The sequence below is a fragment of the Vanessa atalanta genome, chromosome 12 (assembly GCF_905147765.1).
Source record: "Vanessa atalanta chromosome 12, ilVanAtal1.2, whole genome shotgun sequence".
NCBI classification, from domain to species: domain Eukaryota; kingdom Metazoa; phylum Arthropoda; class Insecta; order Lepidoptera; family Nymphalidae; genus Vanessa; species Vanessa atalanta.
In genome coordinates, this window is record NC_061882.1 from 7,647,082 (window position 1) to 7,672,998 (window position 25,917).

At 33.1% G+C, this 25,917-nt stretch overlaps 1 protein-coding gene across 4 annotated transcripts; it reads left to right on the forward strand.

Annotated features, from left to right (window-relative positions):
• The first annotated feature begins 790 nt into the window (after positions 1 to 790).
• On the forward strand, positions 791 to 25,907 carry LOC125067951 (tyrosine-protein kinase CSK). Of its 4 annotated transcripts, none has more exons than XM_047676877.1 (16): positions 791 to 917; positions 12,814 to 12,904; positions 15,078 to 15,194; positions 16,514 to 16,594; positions 17,064 to 17,145; positions 18,271 to 18,364; positions 19,830 to 19,976; positions 20,467 to 20,557; positions 20,663 to 20,782; positions 21,260 to 21,383; positions 21,757 to 21,922; positions 22,268 to 22,435; positions 22,618 to 22,834; positions 22,920 to 23,006; positions 23,091 to 23,273; positions 23,520 to 25,907. In XM_047676877.1, the coding sequence occupies exons 2-16, from the start codon at positions 12,857 to 12,859 to the stop codon at positions 23,520 to 23,522; spliced, it is 1,728 nt and encodes a 575-aa protein (XP_047532833.1). In that variant the 5' UTR covers positions 791 to 917; positions 12,814 to 12,856; the 3' UTR covers positions 23,523 to 25,907. The 4 variants fall into 4 exon arrangements, with proteins under 4 accessions (XP_047532833.1, XP_047532834.1, XP_047532835.1 ...); XM_047676878.1 differs by lacking the exon at positions 791 to 917 and adding an exon at positions 5,283 to 5,665 and having other exon boundaries at positions 21,263 to 21,383; XM_047676879.1 differs by lacking the exon at positions 791 to 917 and adding an exon at positions 5,283 to 5,665 and having other exon boundaries at positions 18,274 to 18,364.
• The last annotated feature ends 10 nt before the right edge of the window (positions 25,908 to 25,917 follow it).

Below are 25,917 nucleotides of genomic sequence, written 5' to 3' on the forward strand. Positions count from 1 at the left end.
ATGTTACAGAATTATTCTAAATGTAAAGCTGCTACCGATTTTGAATTTAGATTCTACTGAAAATAGCCGGTATGAAGTTAGTTTTTTTCTAATATTTGAGATACATTAGTTATGTTATTAATTAAATACAATTAATTTTATATTATAATACCACCTAAACGCTACTCGCAGTCCGACGTTTTTGCTTCTGTGACTTCCTGTTAAAGTAACCATAATTTAAAGTTTCACTAAAGATTCGATAAAATAAAAACACATTTCGTTTTTGTAGCATTGAAAATTCAATTATTTGTTGTAATCCTTATGAAAAATCTGACCATTTGTTTTAAAATCGACAAGAAGTTAAATATTTAACTCAAAAGTGAATGTAAAGAAACAGTGCTGAACTATTAGGATGACTTTTCCAGTGTTAAATACTTTTTAAGGCTATATTAAATATCAGTAAACTATAAAGCTAAAAATATATTTGCAATGGAGGCACTAAGCAATCACACGTTCTTTCCTATTGAGATGCTTTGTAAAGACTAGGAGCTTAAAATGGAGCGTTTTTTTATTTTAAAATACATGAAGTCCGTATGTTTTCCTTTTTTTTATAATACAATATGTTGTACTACTATAAATCAGTAAAATTTATATTTTCGTAAAAAAAAACCTTTAAATTCCTTTTGCTATTGATTGTTTGAATTTATTTTTTAGTAAAAAAAACTTAAAGTGCACCTTAAAATTTAAAATTTTTATCTGTCCTCAAAAAAATATATACAAATACATTGACGTAAAAATAAATTTATAAAATGGCGGACATCTGCGAGTGACGTATAAGTTGTTTATGATTATCAATAATTTTCATCAGTGTTGTGACTAAGGATGAAATAAGAGTTTACAAAAATAGTTAAATTTAGTGCTATCTTCAAGTAATTTTGGTAAGTTTGCTAATTTTAACTTCCGTGTAACGTCGATTTCTAACTAGTTGACATGCTGCTGAGGCAAGTAGAAGAAATTGTAGGCGGACGACTTCATAACTATACGTTTCTGGGATAGGGCAAAAAAGATGTAATTGTGGGATTATTTAACAATGATCTATTATGCAACAAAGTTATAGTTGTAATTGATGGCCTTAAATTTTCGACCATCTACATACCAAAAATCGATCTTAGAATATAAAAGGAATAATATTTCTGCCTTATTTGTAATATAAGTAAGGCATATGAAATTACAGGAAAAACGTTTTAAGACAACTTTTGATTCTTGGGACTCTTCAACCTGTCTTCTTCAAACTCATCATCTTTATCATTAGTTTTTGTATACTTCATTAACTAAAGTCTCTTGTAATTAATAAAATAAAATATACTAAAGAGATATCATTCATGTTATTTATCAATTTGTGGACTATGAAACAGTAGAATACTTAAATTCTCTTAATATTAAATAATCTTTTAATAATCAACTTACTATGATCAATTATTTTCTAAACTTTTATTTCATGTATTTGTAAGCAATTTAATATATAATCTAATTGGCTCTAATATTTTGTTGTGCTATATTTGTGATATTACTAGTGTTACATAGATCTTTACTAGAGCTCTTAAGTTTGCATGTTCTAATTAAAAAATGTTCTTTCATTCATCATTAAAAAAATATGACTAGTGAACTGAAAAGATTTATCACAAAAAATATTGTTGCATAATATTTGATACACCTCAATACTTTTGAATAATAATTTAGTTAATTAGACCACCAAAATTGATGGTCACAGAATGAGTAGTTACTTAAAATTCTATCTGTGTGGCACTGAGCTGGATTAATTAAGTAAGTAATTAAATAATTATTAAACAAATTTGAAGAAGTGATCCTTTTTATAGTGTTATTTAACCAAGATTCTGATTATAATATGAAAATGCTGAAACAATTATTAAATATTAATACTAAATATGCTGCATATTTTGATTTATAAAATAATTTATAGCATTTATTATAAATGGTAACATGAAAATGAGCCATAACCAAGAACCATTAGCATAATCATTACCTTTTTAGGTTTATGTATAAAAAGATAAGCAGTTGGGCAAATTGGTCACCCAAGAGTAAGCAGACAGTACTGCCCTAATATTACCAATGTGCGAGAAACATGGGAACTGAGTACTTCGTCCATGTTTTTACACCGGTTCACTCACCCTTTTAATCAGTACATAACAATATCATGTACATGCTGTTTTACAGTAGAATATGTTATGAGTGGTTAACACTAAGCCTTACTTTGGATTCGATGGACTATATTTATTGTAGCTGTAACTAAAATAAATATAGTTATTTTTTTTATCAATATAAGCAAGTGGTTATTTATTAATTTAGATGCTGCCTGTTACTCTCTTAATATAGTTTAGAGACAAATCTTTTTTTAAATATTTAATTAATATTTTATTAAATATATGTAATACAGGTACTTAATATTACTTCATAAAAAACAGATACTGGCCAATAATTCCCCTATTAGCGTCATCTAAAAACTTACTTAATCTCACTTGTCTAAAAAGTCTTGATTAAAAGTTTAATAAACCGATGCAGTTGGATGATATTGTATGGGTTGAACCAGCCATGGTTTCATGCAAAATCAACAGAATATATACTTCCACTCTTTGTAAAGTTCAGTATTTGCTCCAAAGTTTTCGATGATATCACTTAAAAGTTAAATTTTCCTCTGCTTGTATTCAACTTTTGCAAAATATTATATGGCACAGTAATATCACAGTAGTTTAACATCATCACATTTTGCATAATATCAGTTTCTATTCCAACATATCTCATCTTGTGGACTATTTGAATATTAAATCATTGGATGGGGGAATGGGGATTAGTAGTCATCACAATAAATTCTAAAATCAGAATTATTGATGTAATTCTGAAATCATAATTCTGCTTTGCTAATATGGATGTATGGTATAGTAATAAATATGTGACATCTCTTTCCAAAAATAGTAATTATTCTCATATTTTTTTTAAGTCATTGGTTGGCGGTCAAGCATATGGGCCACCTGATAATAAGTTGTCACCACCACCCATAGACAAAGGTGCTGTAAGAAATATTGACCATTCCTTACATCACCTATGCACCACCAACCTTGGGTACTAAGATGTTATGTCCCTTGTGCCTGGATTACACTGGCTCACTCACCCTTCTAACCGGAACACACCAATACAGAGTACTGTTATTTGGCAGTAGAATATCTGATGAGTGGGTGGTTGTCATGTTATTTAAATGGAAAATCGAAATTATTATAATACTATTCTGTTGTATGTGACACACAGACACTTTCCGATCTTGATCTTTATCACATTTTACAGTATTATTTAGATGTATCCTTATACCTCTTTTAAACAAATAAACAACTTTGACCTTCAAGTGCTGTTGTATCATTGGTCAAGATCTTGAGTAATCTATGGTTTTAATATTTATTATTATCTTTCGTTTAGAATCTTTTTTTTCTTGTATGTTCCCCTGTTCATATCATACAATTTGCTTCTGTTTTCTGTTACGTCTAATAATTATTGGTTTGGTTCATATGATTTCTTACCTTATATTTTGAAATTCCAGCTGCTTTTATAGTTTTGAAGAAATGTTATTATTTGTTTATCTGCATAAAGTAAAAAATATGTCCCTTTGCTTGCTCAAGGCTTCCTCTGCATTCGAGGGGAAGGTAGTTTTATCTAAGTAATTTTTCAATTGTCATTTCAGTCAGTTTTGTGGTATTTTTTTCATCTTTGTAAAGTTGAGCGATTTAGATTGAACTTCTGTGACGCTTACTTGCAAATTTATATTATTTTCTGTTCTTGTTATTATACTGTGTAATGTGACTTGTAATATTTTGTATCTCTTATATCGATATCCTCATCTTTGATAATGAAGCTATAAATGATTACGTAAGAAATTAATATTATATACACAATAATGCTTTCTATCAATCATCGAATTGTGGTTGATAGTGTTGTAAAACGGCGAATTTTAGCTTTTAAGCTGGCTAAATGAATTATTGATGAAATACTACTACCTATTTACGTTGATGGTGGTATAAATTTTCACTTGAAACCTTTATAAGACATACTCGTAGTAGCTTCAAAATGAAGTCTCTGCCCATACGTGTTGACGGATGTCGAACAGAACGACGGCTGCGCGTCCGATGACATCACCCGTCCTAAGACACCGTGACTGTTTACACTTCTAATTAGATGAGCAGCACATTGGCTAGTAGTATAGTTAACCAAATGTTGAATGAAATTTCTTATTTTATACCTCAATAGCTGTTCCCCTGCGACTCGATCAGATTTAATTTATTTTTCCTATAAATCGTGTGACTACATATCTACATACTCTTGTTCTCATGTTTCAGACTAACTATAAAATAAAATTAATAACGATCGCTTAGTAAAAAGGTAGAGAGTTACACACATTGACCCTTGAACGGGTGACCAGTACCCAACTTTGGTTCAAAAATGACTTATCGTGCTATTACTTAGAATAAATCTTACGAAATTTATGCTTAATATACATACATACGTATATATTATTCGAAACCGATACGATCTCTTTTTATACATAACAAAAGTTAGCGAAGAAATTGTCTGCTTGTCTGTATGTTTGAATAGAGGGCATTTTGTCAGTTAGCTTCGTGGACTCGGTCACGGGGCATTGTGACTGGAACACTACCGTACACCGGATTCCTCTCACGCTCCAGTTGTCACAAATACCACTAATTGTATTGCGTTTTTTCATCACACGGATGTACTTATGGAATTAACACGAGTGCACTTTAAGTCATAAAATCAGTATAACTCTCTATTATTGAAGTTAAGAAACGAAGGAGACCTTATGATTGACAGAAAGATATTGCTTATAACTGAAAATAGTTTTCCTCAATATCTCGAAAAAATAAAGTAACTCAAGATATTAAGAAAAAAATTACGAGATTTGTGTAACATAAACCTCATCTTTTATTTTAATTTTTTTTACGTGTAAAATAGTTTTTGTATTTGTTTTTTTATGTATGTATATATACATAACACCGATAGCCAATGAAAAAGGCTTTTGAAATTCTTTACATGTAATTAAACAATAAAGCTTAAGATTAGGCGAAGTATGAATTTTAAAATAATTGAGTAAATATTTCTTAGTGATGATAAACAATTACAGAAGGAAATAATGTTTGCGTAACACGTTGACTAATTAGGAAATTTAACTGGACAAGTTGATCGCACGCCGGCTAACCCACAACGGCAACGGTCCCCTCCGAGTTCCGACAGTTTGTGATTGACGATCACCTCGGCCGCACGTTGTAGTGCCGAATCATGTTCGTTTAGCGAATCATTTGTATTTTCATGGTCTTTGCAGAAATTGCAAGACTTCGTCTCTTTCCACGCATTAGTCGCCTCGTTGTTGTTGTAAATAAACAAAGGAGCCTCCCGCGCGCGGTTGACTCACTTAGTAACATCGTCAATTGTGTAAACAACACAGAATAACATAGAATAATTATTTTTTCCTATATTAAAATATCGTTAAATTTAATTAAATTTATCTCTTCTTATCATGTGTACATTGATTGCGTGTCGTCGTGTTTGTGATATGTTGAAGGTGCCGATGAAAAAAAGAACTAATTAATTGGATTATTGTAAAACTATGGTAGGCAATTTTAATATTACTGTACTCGTTTGCTTGTATATATTTAATACGTAGGTATCCTCAGCTAACTTGCGAATATTCTATTCTCGGAAAAAATCAATACTCCCGATTTAAAGTTAAAATGTTGCACGCCTCGTTGCTTAAAATAAACCATATGGCTACCCACCGAATAGTGTTCTCTTTCTTGTCTAGCAATAATCTCGACGACAAATCAAAAGACGTAAAATGTTTAAGTAATAGGTATAGACATTGACCCTAAATAAAATTATACTGTTGCAATATGAACATGAGAGAAGAGACAGAGAAGTAAGTGTGTTCTAATCTAGACAAGCTAAACTGTGTTTTAAAAATGTCTGCTTACTATTCATATTGTCCTCGGTACCTAAGGAAATGTCGAGGAAACTCACGCATGGGTCTTTTTTTATATATCTCCTACGACGCATTGTACCACCGCTGTGGATTATGAACAAAATCCTTATATTTCATTATTAAATGACTCTGGTAAACTAGCAATTTACATTTGTTGATTCCACGTTTTTATTTTATAGGTAATGATACTTTTTCATAATATTACTAAAATTAATTATTAAATTTGTAGTGTACTAGCAAATATACCTTCATAAAAGAATATTTACTAGTATCATAAATTTCTGTAATTTTAAACAACTTTTTACAATTTGCAACATTATATGAGGTCAGTTCAAAACAGTAATCTTTCATAGTTACAAAAAAATTTAAAGTTTTGCAACAATATTCATTAACCATATAATATAATTAATCATTTAATCAAACAGGCTTTAGAACTGTTTCAATTTTTAAACCACGCATTACTATGTTGATTAAGTTTTTATATTCTAATAATTAGGTTAATTATTTATTAAAAAAACGTGTTTAATATGTACAGTTATTTTATGTTACATAATATGTTCATTTAATAAAATATAAATAAATTAAAAACGCACTATATTAAAAGTCCCCTTTTAATTATAACTTGGAATTCATACAAAAATTAAACGAATACCAAATATATTTAACATTTAACGTGATAAACGAAATACTAAAAAGGTTGTAATATTAAGTGTGGAATTCTGCTGATCTTGTATGTGTATAATATGTCGTCGCAATCGTACAAGGCCATGATATGACCGCCTTGTTTGTAAATTGTGATGTACGTAGGTTTTATGAGTCATCGACTCATCCTATTACCATCTCAAATTAGAGTACGAAACGATCAAAAGGGTATCAATGCACTTTAGTTAATAGCTTCAAACTCCACATGTGTTTTTGAATAACTTACTTTAAGAACACAGACCCTTTAATGAATACATTTGAGAAAAGAACGTTGCTGTGTTAGATTAGTAATCTTACCTTATTGAGACGTATACATTTTTAAAGTGGCTATGTATTTAAGTAGAATTACTTACAAAGAGATATTCCATGTTTAAATGTACGTAGGAAGTACCGAGACTTGTATTTTCCTTTTATAAATATGACCGTGGATGGAAGGAAGCTGTTTTATTAAGGTCGGCTTAATTTACTTTATAATTTAGCGTTTTAATAAAATTAGTTTGAGCGGAAATTAAACGATTTGCTAATTATTTGTTTCTATTGCGATTAATATATTGTTATTTAATATTTTTTTTCAACTATGTTCCAATGTTGAGAATATGGATCGAGAAATCGTTATTCGTTATTTAGGTACAGTGCAATAATTACGATGTTTAATATCATCAGCTTCATTGGGTTCTCGTCAATGATCTCTATATAACTAGTTTATTTGTAATAAAAACATCTTCCACGTTTTACTTATCCATTTAAAATAATCGATAAACGACCACATTTGATATTAGTTCAAATAATTAAAACACAAAAAATAAAGCGTTCTGTAAAACTGTCCTTATAAACACCAACCTTCCCCCGATGTTAACACCATTTCCACCCAACCGATCATATTTTTGGTTGCCGGTTTAAAATTCAATTTTATTCTCATAAAAACAAATTCCTTATTCCGGATATAATTGAAATTATCTGAAAAAAAATAAGTATTTTTAAGTTATGCTTATTATTTAATTAACCTTTTTTATGTGTGCATGTTGAAAAACTAGTTCCAATACGGACCTTAACAGGAATTTCCTTCCAGTATATAAATACGTACTATCATCCGAAATAATTTCCGTACGAGTTCTTTCTGATACAACATTTTTAATTGTTTTAACATTTAAAACTGAGCACCAGTTTCATACTGGATAAACATACGCAGACGTCTGGTTCCGGATTGACTTGTAATATAAAAGTAGAGTATAAATTTGTAAAGTTAACGTAAATAAACTTTGTAAACTTGTCTCTAACTACATTCGCATATTTGAGGCTGAAGGTGTCAAAGTCTTGGCTTAAATCCCAGCGTGGTTTAACTACAGTTTTGGATTTTTCCGTTATGAAATTCTCAGGAGAAACTCGGATCATAAGCAGTGTTATATTCCTTTGCTTCGTATAGTACGTAAATCCGTTGGGTTCTAATCTTACTCTGATCGTGTCCGATTGCCATCCCATCGGAGTATTCAAATGAGACGTTTTAAAGCACAGTTTGCGCTTTTGTAGAAACTCTTGCACAATTATTAATCTTATACATTTATTAAAATTGCCTAATGTTCGTTGAATATAGCCGCTCTGGCCAAAATTAATGAAGAGGACAGCACTTTCTAAAATGAATCAATCATATAGGAATATTAGATATTTTTGTGTTAAAATATAATTAGAACCTAACAACATATTTTAAATCTTATCACATTCATAGAATAAAATACAATAATTTATTTATATTTATTTGATATCTGAAGCCCTGAGGGTCCAGTGGTTAAAAGACGCGAATTTTTGCATGTAGTTATTAATGTATTTGAAATATTCATATTACAATGTATATGTCTTTCTAATTGCCTTTGAAATGTAATCTGCCTAAGAGATTTAACTAGACGGTAGATTATTCTCTGGATTAACAAACGAGATACATTTAGCAACAGGAAAGGCATCGGCTGAAGAAGCTAAATAAAAATATGATATGCTACAACTTTAATAACGTTCACCTGAGTAAATAGAGTTCTCTACGCCATTTCCATCGATTTTATGCAATAACATTTAAATATTATTTTATTGGATTTTATTACAATGCGAAACTGGAATTGGAATGACAAATGGAGACGAAGGAAGTGAAAGAACGAACACATAATCAACTTCCGCTATTTAGAATAAAGGTGTTTTATTTAACGACAGCTTCGTTTAATATAAAAAATATTTTCGATATATTCATTTTCTTAAAATTGCATTATTTTACTTTCAAGGTGACTTGGATTTACCAAATTTACAATGCACTACAGTTCCGCATGTGTGAATCAGTGCCAACACAACTCATCAAATATATTTTGAGAAGTTGTCGCGTAATCTAGTGTTTGTTATCATAGCTAAACTGTGTTTACTACTACTATAGCTAAATATTATTGATAAATACCTATTCAATAAAATTGTCTGGTGAGTAGCAATATCGATGAATCGTCAAGATCACACCATAAACAAACATTAGTAAAATTGGCACTCGACACACTAGGAGGCGTTCGTAATACGTATAGTGGATGAAATGAAAGTGAAACGTGCGCGTGGTGGAGTGGTCGTTCAACTCGGCACGCGCCTGCATCCCCGCGCGGTTTCTTTGCTCGTAGTTATGATTTCAATGCAACTTGTCGGTCTACTCTAGGGATGTCCAAAAGAGATTTTTTTTATTTAAATATTTACGTTCGAAATCGAGCCGAAGTTGAAAGTATTTTTATTTTTTATTTTAATGGCACTAGAAGACATCATTTTAATAGTAACCAAAAATATCTAGCCTTACACTACTAGGAGAGCTTTCGTCTTTTAAATTTGTTTCGTTAAAATTTATCAGCTGTGTTATTAATAACTTATTGTATATTACCAACGAAAGATGTCTATATAGTTGCATATCACGTACAGGCGTATTTTATATTTCCTTTGATTTCCACTATTGCGACACGAAAACAATTAAGTGTAACTGATATAAAGATCGCTTTATCACTACAATAATGTCTGCATTTGACCATGAGGTGTCGTTTAATGGCGTGATAAAAACAAGTTATCGTTTTGGTATGTAGAAAACGTTGTATTGGCGTGCAAGCGGCGCCGACGCTGGCAGCCACGCATGCGGCAAAAACTGGCTAATCGCCGGCCCGTCGGCTTACGCAACGTCTTATAAACATACTCGAATTCGGGCTAGCTCATGTCAAAAGTTACATATTACCATATCCGCTCCATTGTTATTATCTATTCACATATTTATACATCAAACGTTTTAATTTTATTTTTATATTTTACTGTAAACCTATCCATGACATAAAATATTTAAGCATATCATTTTAAAAACTATTTCAATAGTCAATAAAAAGTTCTTTGGTAGAAGTAGACACTTGACACCCCCGTAAGATAAGCTCATTTTGCATACAATAAAAGCTTTGTAGATTTATATCACCTCGTTAGGAGTGAAAGTAGACAAAATGTAAATTTTCTACTTTTGTAAAGAAATGAATATGATAAGATCTATATTATATGTGATCGAGGCTTTGTTAAAATTATTGCCTCTAGATACGTTTTTTGAAAAAAAAACTTATCGCGATTATATTAATTGTTTAATGCATATGTGCGAGGTAGGCAACCGCTTATATAAATACGAACGGGATAAAAGCGCCATGTCTCATTAATTTGACGACAGTATTATAGACACACGTTTTAAATAATCGCAATCTACTCGTTTATTTGCGCATTGCGGTGTGGTGTGGGAAGTTGGCAGTAAACTAATATGCGTTCCCGTCCACTCGACACGGTGTAGCAATATTGCGTTACAAATACGAGCGTATTAGTCTCTTCGTAGATAAACAGTTCTTATTTATATTCCTATATCACGTCAATTTCTTAACTTTAATTTATTCAATTTTTGTTATTATAACGTCTGAGTCGTCTCGCGAATAGCAACGTAAAACATTATACCATATAAATAAATCGCTAATCTTTAACTCTCGCGTTGTTTGTTTACATAGGTAGTAAAAACGATTTTCCTGTTATTGTAAACGTTTAAATAAATTACTTCACAGAAGCGTAATAGAAGTAGAATCACGATACTCGACACGCTCCGCCGGTTATATGTTCATTCGCATGTTCTATATTATCGGCGGGAGAATGAGAGTGATTCAGCGGGCCACTCCTACATAGCCCGTATAAATAATATTCGGCTTTGTTTCATTTGTCACTGATCTTGGTGACGTATATTTGCAAATTAGACCTTGTCGGAAATATATTGAAGTTAAATGATTCAGTGTCGTGACACGAGACAAGGGTAAAGTAAGATGATAAATTAAGTTTATTTTAATTATGTTAATACAACCAATATACAATGAATCGTAACCTTAGTGTTTCTTAAGTATTTTAAAATGGTTGGATTTATATCAAAACTCGATTGCATAATGCTTAGTTTTAATTATACCAATCAGATTGTAATTTTACTATATTTAACTACTTGATTATATCAAACATCAATAGCCCATTAGGATTTGCTTTGATGTAAATCCCATATTTGATCCAATTTTGTTATCTTGGGCAATATTCAAAATTAAACGGTTGTTTTTTTTTGTAAAAATAGAGGTTATAGTGATATTAATTTAAACCTTCAATAAAATCAATGAGTCAGCGGAGAATTCAATATAGTATAAATCATATATTGTTAAAAATCCTTCAAATTTGTGTGATATTGTTATACAACTAAATTATATTCCTAATGTTTTAAATATTTACTTTTCAATATAATACTTGTTACATTACCCAATGAGAAATACATTGGTCTCAGACACTCGAGTTCGTGTACGTAATGCGATATTGTCTGGGTTTCAATATGTTTGCTTTCTATGTACAAAGTAATATTTAATTACAATTTTAGCATACATATATATAAAGCAAATTTATGACAATATTGTTACGTTATTATATTCATCACATTTCTTTTTACATTGAATAAATCCTCAATTATTTTACAGTAAATATAAATATTTTGTACGAATGTATTCTATTTTGAAAGGAGAGTGAGCTAGTATCGTTACATGCCCAAATCATGTAACATTTTAGATTTTCTCATGGTTGGCGCCCCCCTGAAAGTATAACGAATTGTGTAGATTTATTGTCAGTAACGGTCAAGAGTCACCAGTTTGTTTGTATTTGCTCGTCTGCCTTCCGGTTATTAAACAGAAGAAAAGCTTCCAGACTCACTAATATTTGTTTATTTTAATGTAATATTATTATCAACAAAAATGCATTTTCCTGCAGTTCGTCTGATTTATTTCGGGATGAGCCCGCCCGCAGCATGACATGAGAAAATGAGTAATTAGGTTAAGAAAACACAAACGATCTTAAAACAAAAAAAAATGTGATCCAAATTTCCATTCAAACGCCTAATTTACATTTTATTTTGTATTCATTATGAATTTGCTATTCGTAATACCGTCCGTGTTGGTTTTGGCCATATGGTGTTGACGGGTTGAATAAGTCTACATAAAATGTTTATTAAGCCCATCTGGGTACGTACCGCCCAATATTTTACCGTCAAACAGTAATGCTTAGTATTTTCGTGTTCCGGTTTGAAGGGTGAGTGAGTCAGTATAACTACGGACATAAGGGTCATAATATGTTAGTTCACAAGGTTGGTGTTTTGGAATGGCTATATATTTCTTACGACGTCAATGTCTTCGTTCGTTCAATTTCCTTTTCGTCTATCTATTTTATAAAAAAATAATACATATAAATATATTGATTTACGCGGCGCATGCCAGTAAAGCTCTCAGTCCGCATGATTTTATGGACATCTTCATCAATTATGTCGTAAAATTTGAAATGAAAACCATATGAAAATCTGTTGAGTAGTTTTTCAGTTTAGCACGTTTGGACAGACGTACGTGGCGGGAATTTTGACTATGAAGTGATAAACTAAATTATTTGATTCCTAAAGAGGAAGCAAAACTTAAAGGACCTAAAAATGCACCGCTGAGAGAATAAATAAATATTATTTTGTTGTTTTATTTAAAGTTAACTGTTTTTGTTAACAGATAATGAGGTGCCCGTGAAGGGAGGTGCTAATCGTCTCCAGATATGAATTCGGACGTGCATCGTCACCAAGCTCATCCGCCGTTGGCGCAGGTACAATCCCTTTTAACAATATACTTCAGGATATTATTCGAAAATCAAATGAAATTGAATCGGTAATTAAGTTATATATTGGTAATTTAAAAACGAAGTCCTAAGATATGCGTATATAATATAATAATAGGTATATTAATCTTACCATATTGCGTTATCAGAGTTTATAATAAGTCACGTGTTCAATCGGGTCGCTTGTATGGCAAACAAGAGAATGATTGTGTCGCATTCCTTCTCTGGTATTCCACAATGAGGCAATGTTATATATTAATGACGCTTGCCATTAAAAAATACCTCCTAAACTTGTTCCTTTATTGATCAATCTCCATGCTTTTTAGGACATAATATGTGATAATAATCATTTATCATATTGTTTTAATAAGTGTCTATTTTGCATTGCATTTTTAGTATAATAGTTAACAAAATGTGAACACTTTTGGTGCGATGAACGTAAATTCAAATTATAATTGTAACAAAGGAACTGAATAAGATCTGTGAGAATTTAAATAATGAGAAAATGTTTGTAGACAGTAGTCGCCGACCATATTGCTCTGAGTGTTGAGTACTTGCATCGCAATAATCTGGCGTCCGGCCAAGTTCAGTTTTCAATGGATCGTTAACTTTGACGTGTCATAGTAAACATTAAAAACTACATTAATCTTTTATTATTGCAGTAATTACCACGACATTTTTGTTAAATAACTTTGAAAATTGATCCATATTTTTAACTTCTTATATATGTAAGACGAACAAGGCATATTTCATTCCCTCACTTTTTGTACTTGTCTTTTTCTTTGAGTTAAATTGATTTGAGCAAGTGAATCTTACTCAGCGATGACTAAACTCAATATATTGTGACTTAAACATGACTGTTATGTTGTCAAGTATTCTTATATTTATTTAATATCCATGGACTATTCAGTTTAAATATCATTAAAACAGTTATTTTTACTTCATCAAAAATTTACCATAGATTCGAGGAAGGTTTCAAAGTCAGTGGATACTATGAAAAAAAATATAATTTTTCACTTTTCAGTATAATTACCTATACTCGAATTTAATACATTGTGCAAATCGCAATAATAACATAACTTAATCTTCTTGACTTAATTTTCGTTACTAACCATACTGTCACCGTAAAAAGTCACTGTTTTGTGATCTGGTGCGTTATCTTGAAAAGAAACACTTTTGGATAATTTTCCTCGTCTTTTTCCTTGACGACTTTCAGTCTTGTCAATAAAGTGCAGTACTCTCCGGTAATTGGGGTACCCTTTTGCTTTATAATAAATTTATCGGATTGCTTCAGGTTACGAAAATATCTAGTCATTATCTTGCAGACTGATATGAACACCTAAAATTTTTAATGAATTTCTAATTTTTGTACCCTTCGATCTGGTTGCAATGACTCAGACTCAAACTTATGTCTCATCCCAAGTCACAATCTGCTTCTAAATCCGTGTAGGGTAACCTCACCACGCAGCTCTTAAAGTACTTAGATGCATAAATTCGCTGTTGCTTTTGATGCGACGTGAACATTCTCAGCACTTATATTACACTTTCATCGTGCCAAGATTATCGCGTAGGATCATCACAATATAATAATACTATACTCCAATTAAGATAGATAGCTTATTTTTATTTGACTTCTAATACTCATTTGTCGATAATTCGACGACGTTTGACTTGTCAATCCATAGTCCCTGGACTAGGGTCGTTTGCAATTGATTATTGATCTATTTTTAATATTTCTTGATTCTTGCAAATTTTTTTTTTACGAGGGCAGTGGTACATTATGGTTCAGTCAAGTATTTGGATAAGTGTAATTAAAGCGCGATATTCTATTTTTTCTATTATTGCAGTGTTTTCAGAATCGTCTATTTTGGTGAATTATTACTTAATAAGTGACATATATCAAGTAAGTATCCCTACCCTCCGTTTTAGACCTCCCCTTATAAGATAAAAAAAACTAATCTTAAGCCCATACATTTAAATGAATAAAAACGTGTTTTTAATAGGGATACTTGATAGCATCATAATTGAGAACTCATGGAAAGTATATACACAAACTTTTTAACCAAATTACGTATTTTTGTATAAATGATGAAATAGATTTTAATGGAAGGGATCTAGTTAACAATTTTCTACAAAATAGTCAATTGCACACGTGTTCCAGCACGGTGTGCACAGCACGCAGAGCGTCGGTCCGTGCGGGTGGTACTCCGCATCCGCCACCCCAGCGCCCACTGCACCCGCACGTCTCAAGCGGGCGCAACCACCCCATCAGCTACCGGTAAATTCACGTCATATAAGAAAATGTAAATTTTTGACGTATGCATGCATCTATAGATATAGTGTTGCAAAGTTTTAGATATTTAATTTTTTTATTTAAAAGTTTTTTTATCTAATAAATGTATCCATGAATAGTTTAAAATATAGATGTCGAATGCACACAACGCGCATCTCTGTTGTGATCTATAAGGTTAAAAATGGAAAAATAATCGCAGTCATAAAACACATAATACATTTGTTATTGTTACATAAGCAACTATGTCATTCTACCGGATGGTTTGTTTTGTTATGTATTTAACCGACTCCGAGGATGAGGAGACAATATTTTTGACGTGTATTTATTAGGCTTTCAATTATTTAAAGATTTGACATAGAGACAATTTTCAATACGTAAGTACATGTAAGAACCTAAATGGATAACAATTAGTCTTTAAGTCATTTTCTGCCATTTTTGATGACGTTTTTTTTATTATAATTGGCTATTGTTAGCAGTTATTCTTATTGTTACTCGTAAGATGAACAAAGTGACATGAGAAATCAATTACAATGTAATATAATACTTTGGTATAGCGTATATTTTAAATCACACTCTTTTTGGCGTTATTCAACAAAACAAAACAAGATTAAATTATTCCTATTGCAATATTCGTATAATGTTATTTATTAATTGGACGTGAAAATGATGTCGACTTAATAAATATAATTTATCTCCGATCTCTCATTTAATCGGAGATAAATAAAATTTATGTTTTTGTTGTTTATATTAGCGCAAGTATATTCTTCAATTATAAATCATATGTTTATTGGCACGCGTTATGAATTAAATTTTCAAAGAAGTGATTACGTATGGAATCTGCATGCACGTTGTTTTAATATACAATAGTAAATAAACTACGGATATAATAGAAAAAAATATTGAGTAAACATGAAACTATAATAGATCGTAGAGGATCGTTTTTATAAATTTAATATTGCAAGGCAAACAAGCATATTCTTCACCTGTAAGTTGCTAAACGATATTGGCAGTGTTATAAATATTAACTATGCCTGTTATTGGCTTACTCTGAAGAGTAAACAAACTACCTATATTTGTTTGGCGATGGAATAGCTGATGAGTGAGTGGTATCTACTGACTAACTGGCACAACGCCCTACCAGTAGGATTTACTTAGAAACTTACTTATTATTTTGATTTATATACGTTCCTCAGATATAGCTCTCCTTTGTATTATAGTAGTTATTTATAAAATAAAATGTTGTTTTATAAAACATACCTACTTATTGCATCATGTATTCATATTGTCTTCCTATAATGTTTAAGTCTGGAGGAGGAGTCAGCGGAAGCAATGGTCCTCACGCGCCGCTCTCGCCCACAGCGTTACAAAATTCTGTTCCACATAACGTAAGTTCGTTTTCGATGATATCGTTTAGAGTTTAACTGAAATAATAAAACTTTGTATTAAGATACATACGACGATATTGACGACCTCCATGGTCGAGTAGTGTGTACACCGGTTTTCATGGGTACGCTACTCCGAGGTCCTGGGTTCGATTCCCGGCCGATTCGATGTAGAAAAAGTTCATTAGTTTTCTACGTTGTCTTGGGTCTGGGTGTTTGTGGTACCGTCGTTACTTCTGATTTCCATAACACAAGTGCTTTAGCTACTTACATTGGGATCAGAGTAATGTATGTGATGTTGTCCAATATTTATTATTTATTATTTATCAAATTTAAGTTTTAATCATTTTCTTGGAAACAAACTCGATCCAGTTAAAATAATCGCAGTGAGTAGTGTATAGATACAAGGTGAAGAGAATAATCCCACTATTGTCGAGTCATAGCGAGTGTATCGAGCGAGCGTTGTCCGCAGAACGTGATGTCGTCGTCGGTGCGCGCGGCGGCGCCGGGCGCGCCCGCCCCCGCGCCCCTGCACGCCTCGCAGACCAGCGCCGGTGAGCACGCGCACTCACCTCACACATGTGCTAGCATTCATATATTTATCCACACGAGATTTATTGGAATCATATTCTTTTACGCGTCTCAATTATGTAGAAATTGATCTCCGACTTGACGAAGGTAACCGAGAGCAGCTGTGACAAAATAAAAAAAATGTTTTACATCTACCCATCTACCGATATTTATCTAGCTCTTACATTGACCCGTAAAGCCACTAAACTACAAAAGGACCGATATGTTCATATGTTAAACGTTTAGTAATATGCTTTATTCAAATGCATTTCAAATGGTTTTAAATGCACCACAAGCTTAAAACATAAATAATTCATGACGATCATTATACTGACACGCTGAACACGTGATTAGCGATACTTCTAGAGTGTGTATTGTGTCGCAGGATCACTTTATCTTTAACCTATTTAAAATATGATGCTCTTTGTATCCCTCGTATGTTATTATGATCGCGCTTTTCGAGGAAACTACACAACAGTTGCTTACAATTATTCAACTGGATTGTTGAAGGTTTAATTGTTCTTATGTAAGTAATAACTATAGACTTATCTAGTTGTAGTAAATAATTCACTTTATATATTAAAAGAAAACATTAATCAACCAATCACGTCTTCTGACGTCACTAGCGCACCCACGCCCACCCAGACATACAATACGCATTTTTCAAGTTATCCTTAATAATTTAGTTAGAACGCATTAATTATGACTATGATTACATAAAAGTCGTATTTAATTTGAATCATGTAAATTATCCATGTGTCATCACAATGAGTTGTGTAATTCTGACATAAAAACAAACAAATGACTCGTGTTACCCGTGTGTTTTATAATTTCTATGCTCATTCATTACAAGCGAACACTCTGAATGAAGACCAAACGTTAATAGGCCTCTCGATATAAAATGGCAGCTAATTAGTGTTTAACGATGTTAACGCATCTCATGTTCTACTGCTCTAGAATCGTATAAAAAAACGTCGGCATTTTTTTCCTTTTTGCTAAATCATTAATATTTATTTGTATAAATAGTAATATGTATTAATATATATGTGTATTTTTTTTAATTAAATAAATATCGTTAATTTTAGTGATATTTTTATGCATATCCACAGTAGTTCCAAAGGGACCGAGTGATGTTCTCGTAAACTCGTCGGGTCAAAATCCACCGCCCGCTGCCAACAGGCTCGTCAACATGACGCAGTGGCCGTAAGTTGATAATTTCTCCTGTTCTTCAATTGTTTCAGTGTGTTGTATTTGTTAAAAGGCAAAAAATATATAAATAGTATACGTAGGCAAACGGGCTATGAGGTCACCTAATGTTAAGTGTTAGTTTGCCTGTAGTTACACTAATTCCGAGTAAGTTCTTAAAACTGGAACACAATAATACCAAGTATTGTTGTTTGGCGGTAGCATAAAATAAAGTAAATAATTATTTTTTTAAAATATCTATATTTATTTAACTGTATCTGTACTGTTATCTATACAATCGGTTTATCATAATTTAATTATCGTACATCGATAAAAAATGTATAGCATATTTATTCAATTTTCGTTAATCAAAGTACTCGTGCCGAAGATGAGGGACACAAAAAGTGTTTTACTTGTGATAAGATACGGCTTATCTTAGGTGTTGTCTTGTTAGCGTAGTTCGGTTCCACGAAGCTATGGAGACTGACAGTGACTGTGAAAAGGGTAACTCGAAATCCGGTTCGCCGTTAATTAATTACGATGACTTTAAGTAATTATTACTTTATATTATGTTATCAATTTTTCTTCGGTTGTAACATTTGTTTGGCAATCGTTGCAACTTTCCAGAGAAGTCGGTTTTGTAACGATAAGATTGTGTTGCGTCGTAACTAACGGTTGCAAAATAATATCATATGTTACAATTAAGTGTTTTCGAAATTTGAAATTTTAAAAGAACGCTTTGTGTTTCATATCAAGTTTAACAGCAACTAATTATAAATTATTTCACAAACGAATGCAATTTTAAAATACAAAAATAAATATGAATATAATCTGTTGTGACTGAAACCATGAACTGACCTTATCTAATTTTTTTTTATATAAATGCCGTTATTACCTTATTATTAATGGCGCCAAGTAAGATAAATACTTAGCAATGATTTTTAATTGACTATTATTATTAATGAATTGTGTAACCTTCTCATTATCGTCATTACTTCTTGATTTCTAGTAATAAATTATAATAGACATAGTATAACAATTATTATTATAATTGTCTGAAGCTTGATCATCAATCGAAATGAGAATATATCAGAAAAATATTTATGTACGTTAAACAATTGTATGATGAGCTTAGGTAATTTTTGTTTCATAGACAAAATGCACAACTAAATGGTTAGTCTACTGCCAATATGAGGTTAACCAAGAAAACCTAAAATGTTATGTTCCTCGTGCCTGCAATTATATCGGCCCGACCTTTTAACATAGCATACCTATACCAATTCTTGCAGTTTTGTGATAGAACAATTGTTTAGTGGTGGCGTCTCAGCTAGACTGGTTCGCATAAAGGCCCATCATCGTATGTAATATGTATATTAGATTACAACTAGATCTATCCGAGTAGGCCGATATAAGCGAGGATTTGTCAATGAGATCAGAAGTAAGTTCCACTACGGAGTAACGATAGCATGGCCTGTGCCCGCAGCTGGCACCACGGCGCCATCTCCCGCGAGCGCGCCGAGGCGCTGCTGTCGGGCTCGCCGGACGGCGTGTTCCTCGTGCGCGAGAGCACCAACTTCCCGGGCGACCACACGCTGTGCGTGCGCTTCCGGGGCCGCGTCGAGCACTACCGGTACGGGACGACTCCTATACGGAATAGTAGTCACTGATTTTGGTTCTGGGCATCGAAATTTTGGGCTCAAAATCTAACTATGTGAACTACTATTTCTCAATTTTATTTTTTATGGAACAGATTTGCCGACGGTCAATGGACCACACGATGGTAACTGGTCACCGCCGCCCGTAGACATTGGCACCGTAAGAAATTTTAATCGTTGCTCACATCTCCAAAGCGCCACCAACCTTGGGAGCTAATTTATGATATCCCTTGTGCCTGGCTCTGGCTCCCCGTCTCACCGCTCACTCGTCAACCGGAACACAACAGCAATACTTTGTGTATTGCTACTTGACGAGAGAATATATGGTGGGTGGGTGGTCCCTACCCAGACGAGCTTGCACAGAGCCGTGTCACCAACTAAAGTAGTTTCTTTAGATACATCTAAATATATAAAAAAATACTCACACTTTGGTAAGTTTAAAAAATTTTTTCCTTATTTTTATAGAGTTAAATGGGCGACGGCGCCCGACAGTCAAAATCAACGTCTGACGATAGACGATGAAGAGTTCTTCGATAACATGCCAGATTTAATTCAGGTGAGTTTAATTTTTATTGATCACTGAAGTTAATGTGTCTGGAATCTTTGTAAATTGTTGTTAAATAATTTTAACGGAAATATTATTTTTGACAAATTTTTGCAGCATTATTTAAAAGATGCAGATGGGCTTTGTACAAAATTAGAAAGATGGCTTCCGAAATCTTCTCCAAATGGTGCCAATAATAACAATGTTCTTCAACCACCATTTTCCCCACTGCCACAGGTGAGTTTGTTTTTTATTCACTATCGTATCATCTAATAACTAAGTCATAATTAATTACAAGATTTTTTTTATATTACTCAAATCTTTTTGTACTCAATAAATCTTGATTATGTAATCAAAATCATTCATTTAAAACACAAACGACCTACGTGGTCGAGTAGTGTGTACACCGGTTTTCATGGGTACGCCACTCCGAGGTCCCGGGTTCGATTCCCGACCGAGTCGATGTAGAAAAAGTTCATTATTTTTCTATGTTATCCCAAGTCTGGGTGTTTGTTGTACCGTCGTTACTTCTGATTTTCCATAACACAAGTGCTTTAGCTACTTACGTTGGGATCAGAGTAATGTATGTGATGTTGTCCAATATTTATTATTATTTTATTATTAAATCTTATATATTAGTATTACAAAAAAAAAAATGTTTTGATTGAAACTAAGGAGAAATGTTCTTAATTTAGTAAATAACTTACTTCACAGCAGCCACCACCGTACCCGCCCACGCCGAGCGTGTCGAGTGCACTGAGCTCGGGCCACTTCCAGCACGCCTTCGGGCACCTCTCCGCGGACCAGCCCGACAGCGCGCAGAAGTTCGTAGACGCGCGTGAGTACTCGCCCTCCTCCGCCACACTTAGCCAATCTGTTTTCACAGGAGACAACTTTGTACGCTTTTCCCTCTTGGATAGACATGGTTCCATCCTGAGGCTGGAAGACCGCATCTAACATTTAACAATGAAAAATCTAACCAAGTTTATGTCTAATTTTAATATTAATACTATAGAGAAATATAAAATAAAAGATTTATTGTTTTTAATTATTAAATTTATAAAGTAAACGAACTGACCGACCACGTCTAAAAATCCAGCACTAAGTTCCATAAATATTGAAATAAAATAAGCAGGCTATAATGGCTTGAGAAAAATATTCAAAATGTATTATTGAATCTGAATATCGATTAGTTTAATTCTTTTTTTCAGGTTGGATTATAGCTGAACGAGATTTGGAAATTCGGGAAAATATAGGCAAAGGCGAGTTCGGCGATGTAATGCTCGGTATTCTGAATGGCACTCAAAAGGTAGCCGTGAAGATTTTAAAGGATCGAGAGGCAGCCAGCAAATTCCGCGCGGAAGCGAGCGTTATGGCGTAGGTTATTTAGTATATATAATGATTAAATAATACTATTCATACAATAATTTACTATTATAAATACTCCATATTATAGTATTCCACTTTATACTTCAAAACTCCATTTCAATTATTTACTGACTGACTCAATATTCTAAGGTAAATATTTAAATAAAAAAGAGAGATAACTTTTATTAACAAATGCGGTGAGTGTCTGCAATCAATGCAATTGCAAAGAGGGGTCAATGTAACTCGAATGAAAATCTAACTGAGATCCACGTCTTAAATAACTTTTTATTATTGTCTCATGTAATTTACGATAACTAGGAAAATATTTAGTAACTTATTCATGCCTTCTTCCAGATCTCTCAAACACGAAAACCTGGTTCGACTGCTTGGCTGCGTGGTGTTTAGTATGAACGGCAGCACGTGCATAGTGACGGAGCACTGCGCGCAGGGCTCGCTGCTCGACTACCTTCGCTCGCGCGGCAGGCACTACGTCACGCAGCTCAACCAGATCAACTTCGCGTAGTTAGTGAACATTCCCGTTTTAACGCTTCATTTGAAACGTCCAAATCGTTGCTGACGACAAAGAGTTTCTCTTTACTAATATTATAAAGCCGAATGACTTCGAGCCGAGCCAGGGAGGAACCGCGGGCCAAAGGAACATTGCGACGAGGAACCGGTATAAATAACGCGCCCCATCGTTCCAGCGACGCGTGCTGCGGCATGGAGTACCTGGAGCGGCAGCGCGTCGTGCACCGCGACCTGGCGGCGCGCAACGTGCTCATCTCGGCGGAGGGCACGGCCAAGGTGGCGGACTTCGGCCTCGCGCGCACCGACGCCACGCCCGACGACCCGGCCGACGCGCTGCGCGTGCAGGCCAAGCTGCCCATCAAGTGGACCGCGCCCGAGGCGCTCAAGTACAACGTGAGTGGACTCCACTTGTCTTCCGTACGCTACGGCGGATTCGATTCTATGTAGTATGTGGTAATTATTTCTCCTTTTTTTTCAGAAATTTTCAAATAAGTCTGACATGTGGAGCTTTGGTATACTTCTCTGGGAAATATATTCATTCGGGAGAGTTCCGTATCCGAGAATCGTAAGTGAACGATTTTTACGTAGTAAATTTCTTTATTAAATCGTTTCGATCAGAGAAGTTGAGACGCTAACGACTCGCCCACAGCCGCTGGCGGACGTGGTGCGGCACGTGGAGCGCGGCTACCGCATGGAGGCGCCGGAGGGCTGCCCGGCCGGCCCGTACGACGTGATGCGCGCGGCGTGGCACGCCGACCCCGCGCAGCGCCCCACCTTCGCGCACACGCGCCTGCGCCTCGCCGCCATCCGCGACGCCGCGCACGCGCACCAGGTGACAGCGGCCGCCGTGCTGCCCGTATTTGTATTTGTAATTTATGCTCGGCGGTGAAGGAAAAATTCTGACATGTGCTTATCCACGCAGCGCTCGAGCGCTCCTCCTCTTGAGAGGAAAGGCGAACTTAGCCTGGCAGTTTATGTTCTTCTAAAAGGTCTAAATGTCAAACTAATTGTGAAATAAAAATTGAACTCGATAAATCGCTATTAAATTCAAAATAGTAATCAAAATGTTTTGTTTCAGTGAATGCAGTAGTAAAAACGGTGAAACTTTTGAGTTGAACTTTATTACACTAGTGGCCGCTGTGAAAATGCAAGCTGTATTTTTATTATACAAGGTTTTAATCTCTCGTGTAAGTACTAAATTATTTTGATAAAGTATAAAGACTTCTTCCTCGCTTAAGAAGTAACCATAATGCAGGATAGTTAAAATTGGTGTGTTATAGAGGAGAATTTTATCTCATGTTGTGTATTTTTGCTCTCGCGGGGCTTTTAGTGGCCTCTCAATGGCGTGAAATATATTATTTAGTACTAGAATAAATCACTATGTCTCGCTTTCTATTGCAAATTATATTGTTCAAATTATGCACAAATTTTACAAAGCACAATAATCTTGGCCATGGACCATCATTTTTAAACCGACATATAAAATGATAACTTTTTATAATTTTCATATTGATAATAATAATTTAGGAGATATTTTCATGATGCATATTATAAACAGAAGGCAAAGTTGATAAAAATATTGTGATAACATTTTTTATTAAATTATTTTTAGTACGTATATTCCGAGTATTTAGTGAATTAACTACCACTTCTACCAATAATAGTCCACGGTAACCTAAACATTACATTGCGCAAATTGATAAAGAATATATTATGTATAATTTTTTATCGAAACTTACATAAAATTTATAATATAAAAAATAATTGTTCAACTATTTCTAAAGCTAATGTTCCGATAGTAATGATTAAAACCTACGAACTATTTGATTATAGTCGGCACTAAAAGCCCTTTTATAATTTGTAAGGCCTAAATAATATAATGTAAAATTCCTCAATGAAATAACGTGACCGTATGTCGGTACTATGGTACTGTCTAGTCAAATAACATTTGTAGTTTCCTTTGTATCATATTTTTTCCTCTATTTAAATATAAATATGGTGTCTGATCACACTGTAAACGTGAACATTTATAATGCACATAGAGAAATATATCGATAATTTATGAGTACCTACTGTAAGTTTTGAGCATTTCTTGTCTGCATGCGAGGAACTCGAAATGCTATTTTGTAATAATCTTTACCGATGTAATTTAAACACAAAACAATTCCATTATATTTTTATTGCTATGTGAAGAGACCACGTACATTAGTAATTCATTCCTTTACAATATTAGTCTTAAAGTCTGATATTACGATAACTCTTTGAATTTTTAGCTGATCTTCTTTGAAAGTTTTTTCTTTAAGATCGGTATTAGCACTGTGTTGTAGAGTAATCATGTGTGCTTAGATAAAATAAGGAATAAAGTTGTTTAACCAACTTCCTGGTTGTGTGCTAAAACGTAGTGATTACCATTGGTAATTTAAAATCGTATTATACGATTTAATATTGTTGTTAAAATAAAATGAGGTTGTATGGTATAAATATAAAAAAATAAATTATCATGACAAATGGAGACAAAAATGGAATCTCAGTTGGAGAAGTGTGATCGGTATTTCGATGTAATGTTAGTGGAACTCTTCTATGCTTGTCATTGTAAATTTTAAAATGATTTATAAACGATTAGAGAACATGTCATACGAAGTGTAAATATTTTTTTATTTTTTTTGATTATTGCAATAACAAGCATATAAAACACTACCCGATTATATTTTGAATAGTGATGATTTATTCAAAGGCTACACGATGGGAAAGTCCACTTATTTTCCTTATGCAATACTAGTTATAAGTGTTACATTGTTTTTTTACGATTAATTTATAAATTTCTTAAAAATTGGTTAGTAATCCGAGCCGAACATGGTCTATTAGCGCGTCGCAATGTATTCATATCATTCTATCTATTGCTACGATTTGTTTTTATCTAAAGTAATAGACAAATGTAGATAGATAAATTTCATGCTTAAAATTCATGTAAAACAATGATATGATATTAATTTGTTCCTTAAAATATAACTTATTTTTAATCGAATATGTAGTAATATTGTAATTTCCGAGCCATATATAGTATGAATGTTTCTTATGAAAAAATAATGAGACTGTGCGTTAATAAATTTAAATACATATTTATAACCTACATAAAATGTCTACTTATACGTGTATACATTTTTGCGATCGCTAATAGATCCTTACGACTCCGCGCAAGAGTCATTTTTTACCAAAGTAATTACTTCAAATAACAACCTTAATATTATTTGCAGTCTTCCTTGTTCGATAAATTGTAATAACACACAACTTTAATATTAACGAATACTAGTCTAAAGTTTGTTAACTTAGGACGAAGAAGAGCGTATCTGAAATGAATATACCCTGTAATGTTTTAAAGGTAAAAAATGAAAATCTCGTTTTTGTTTTTGTTTATTATTGTACTATTTTCAAAATGTAAATACGTGTAACAATAAGGAATAAATGTATTATAAGAA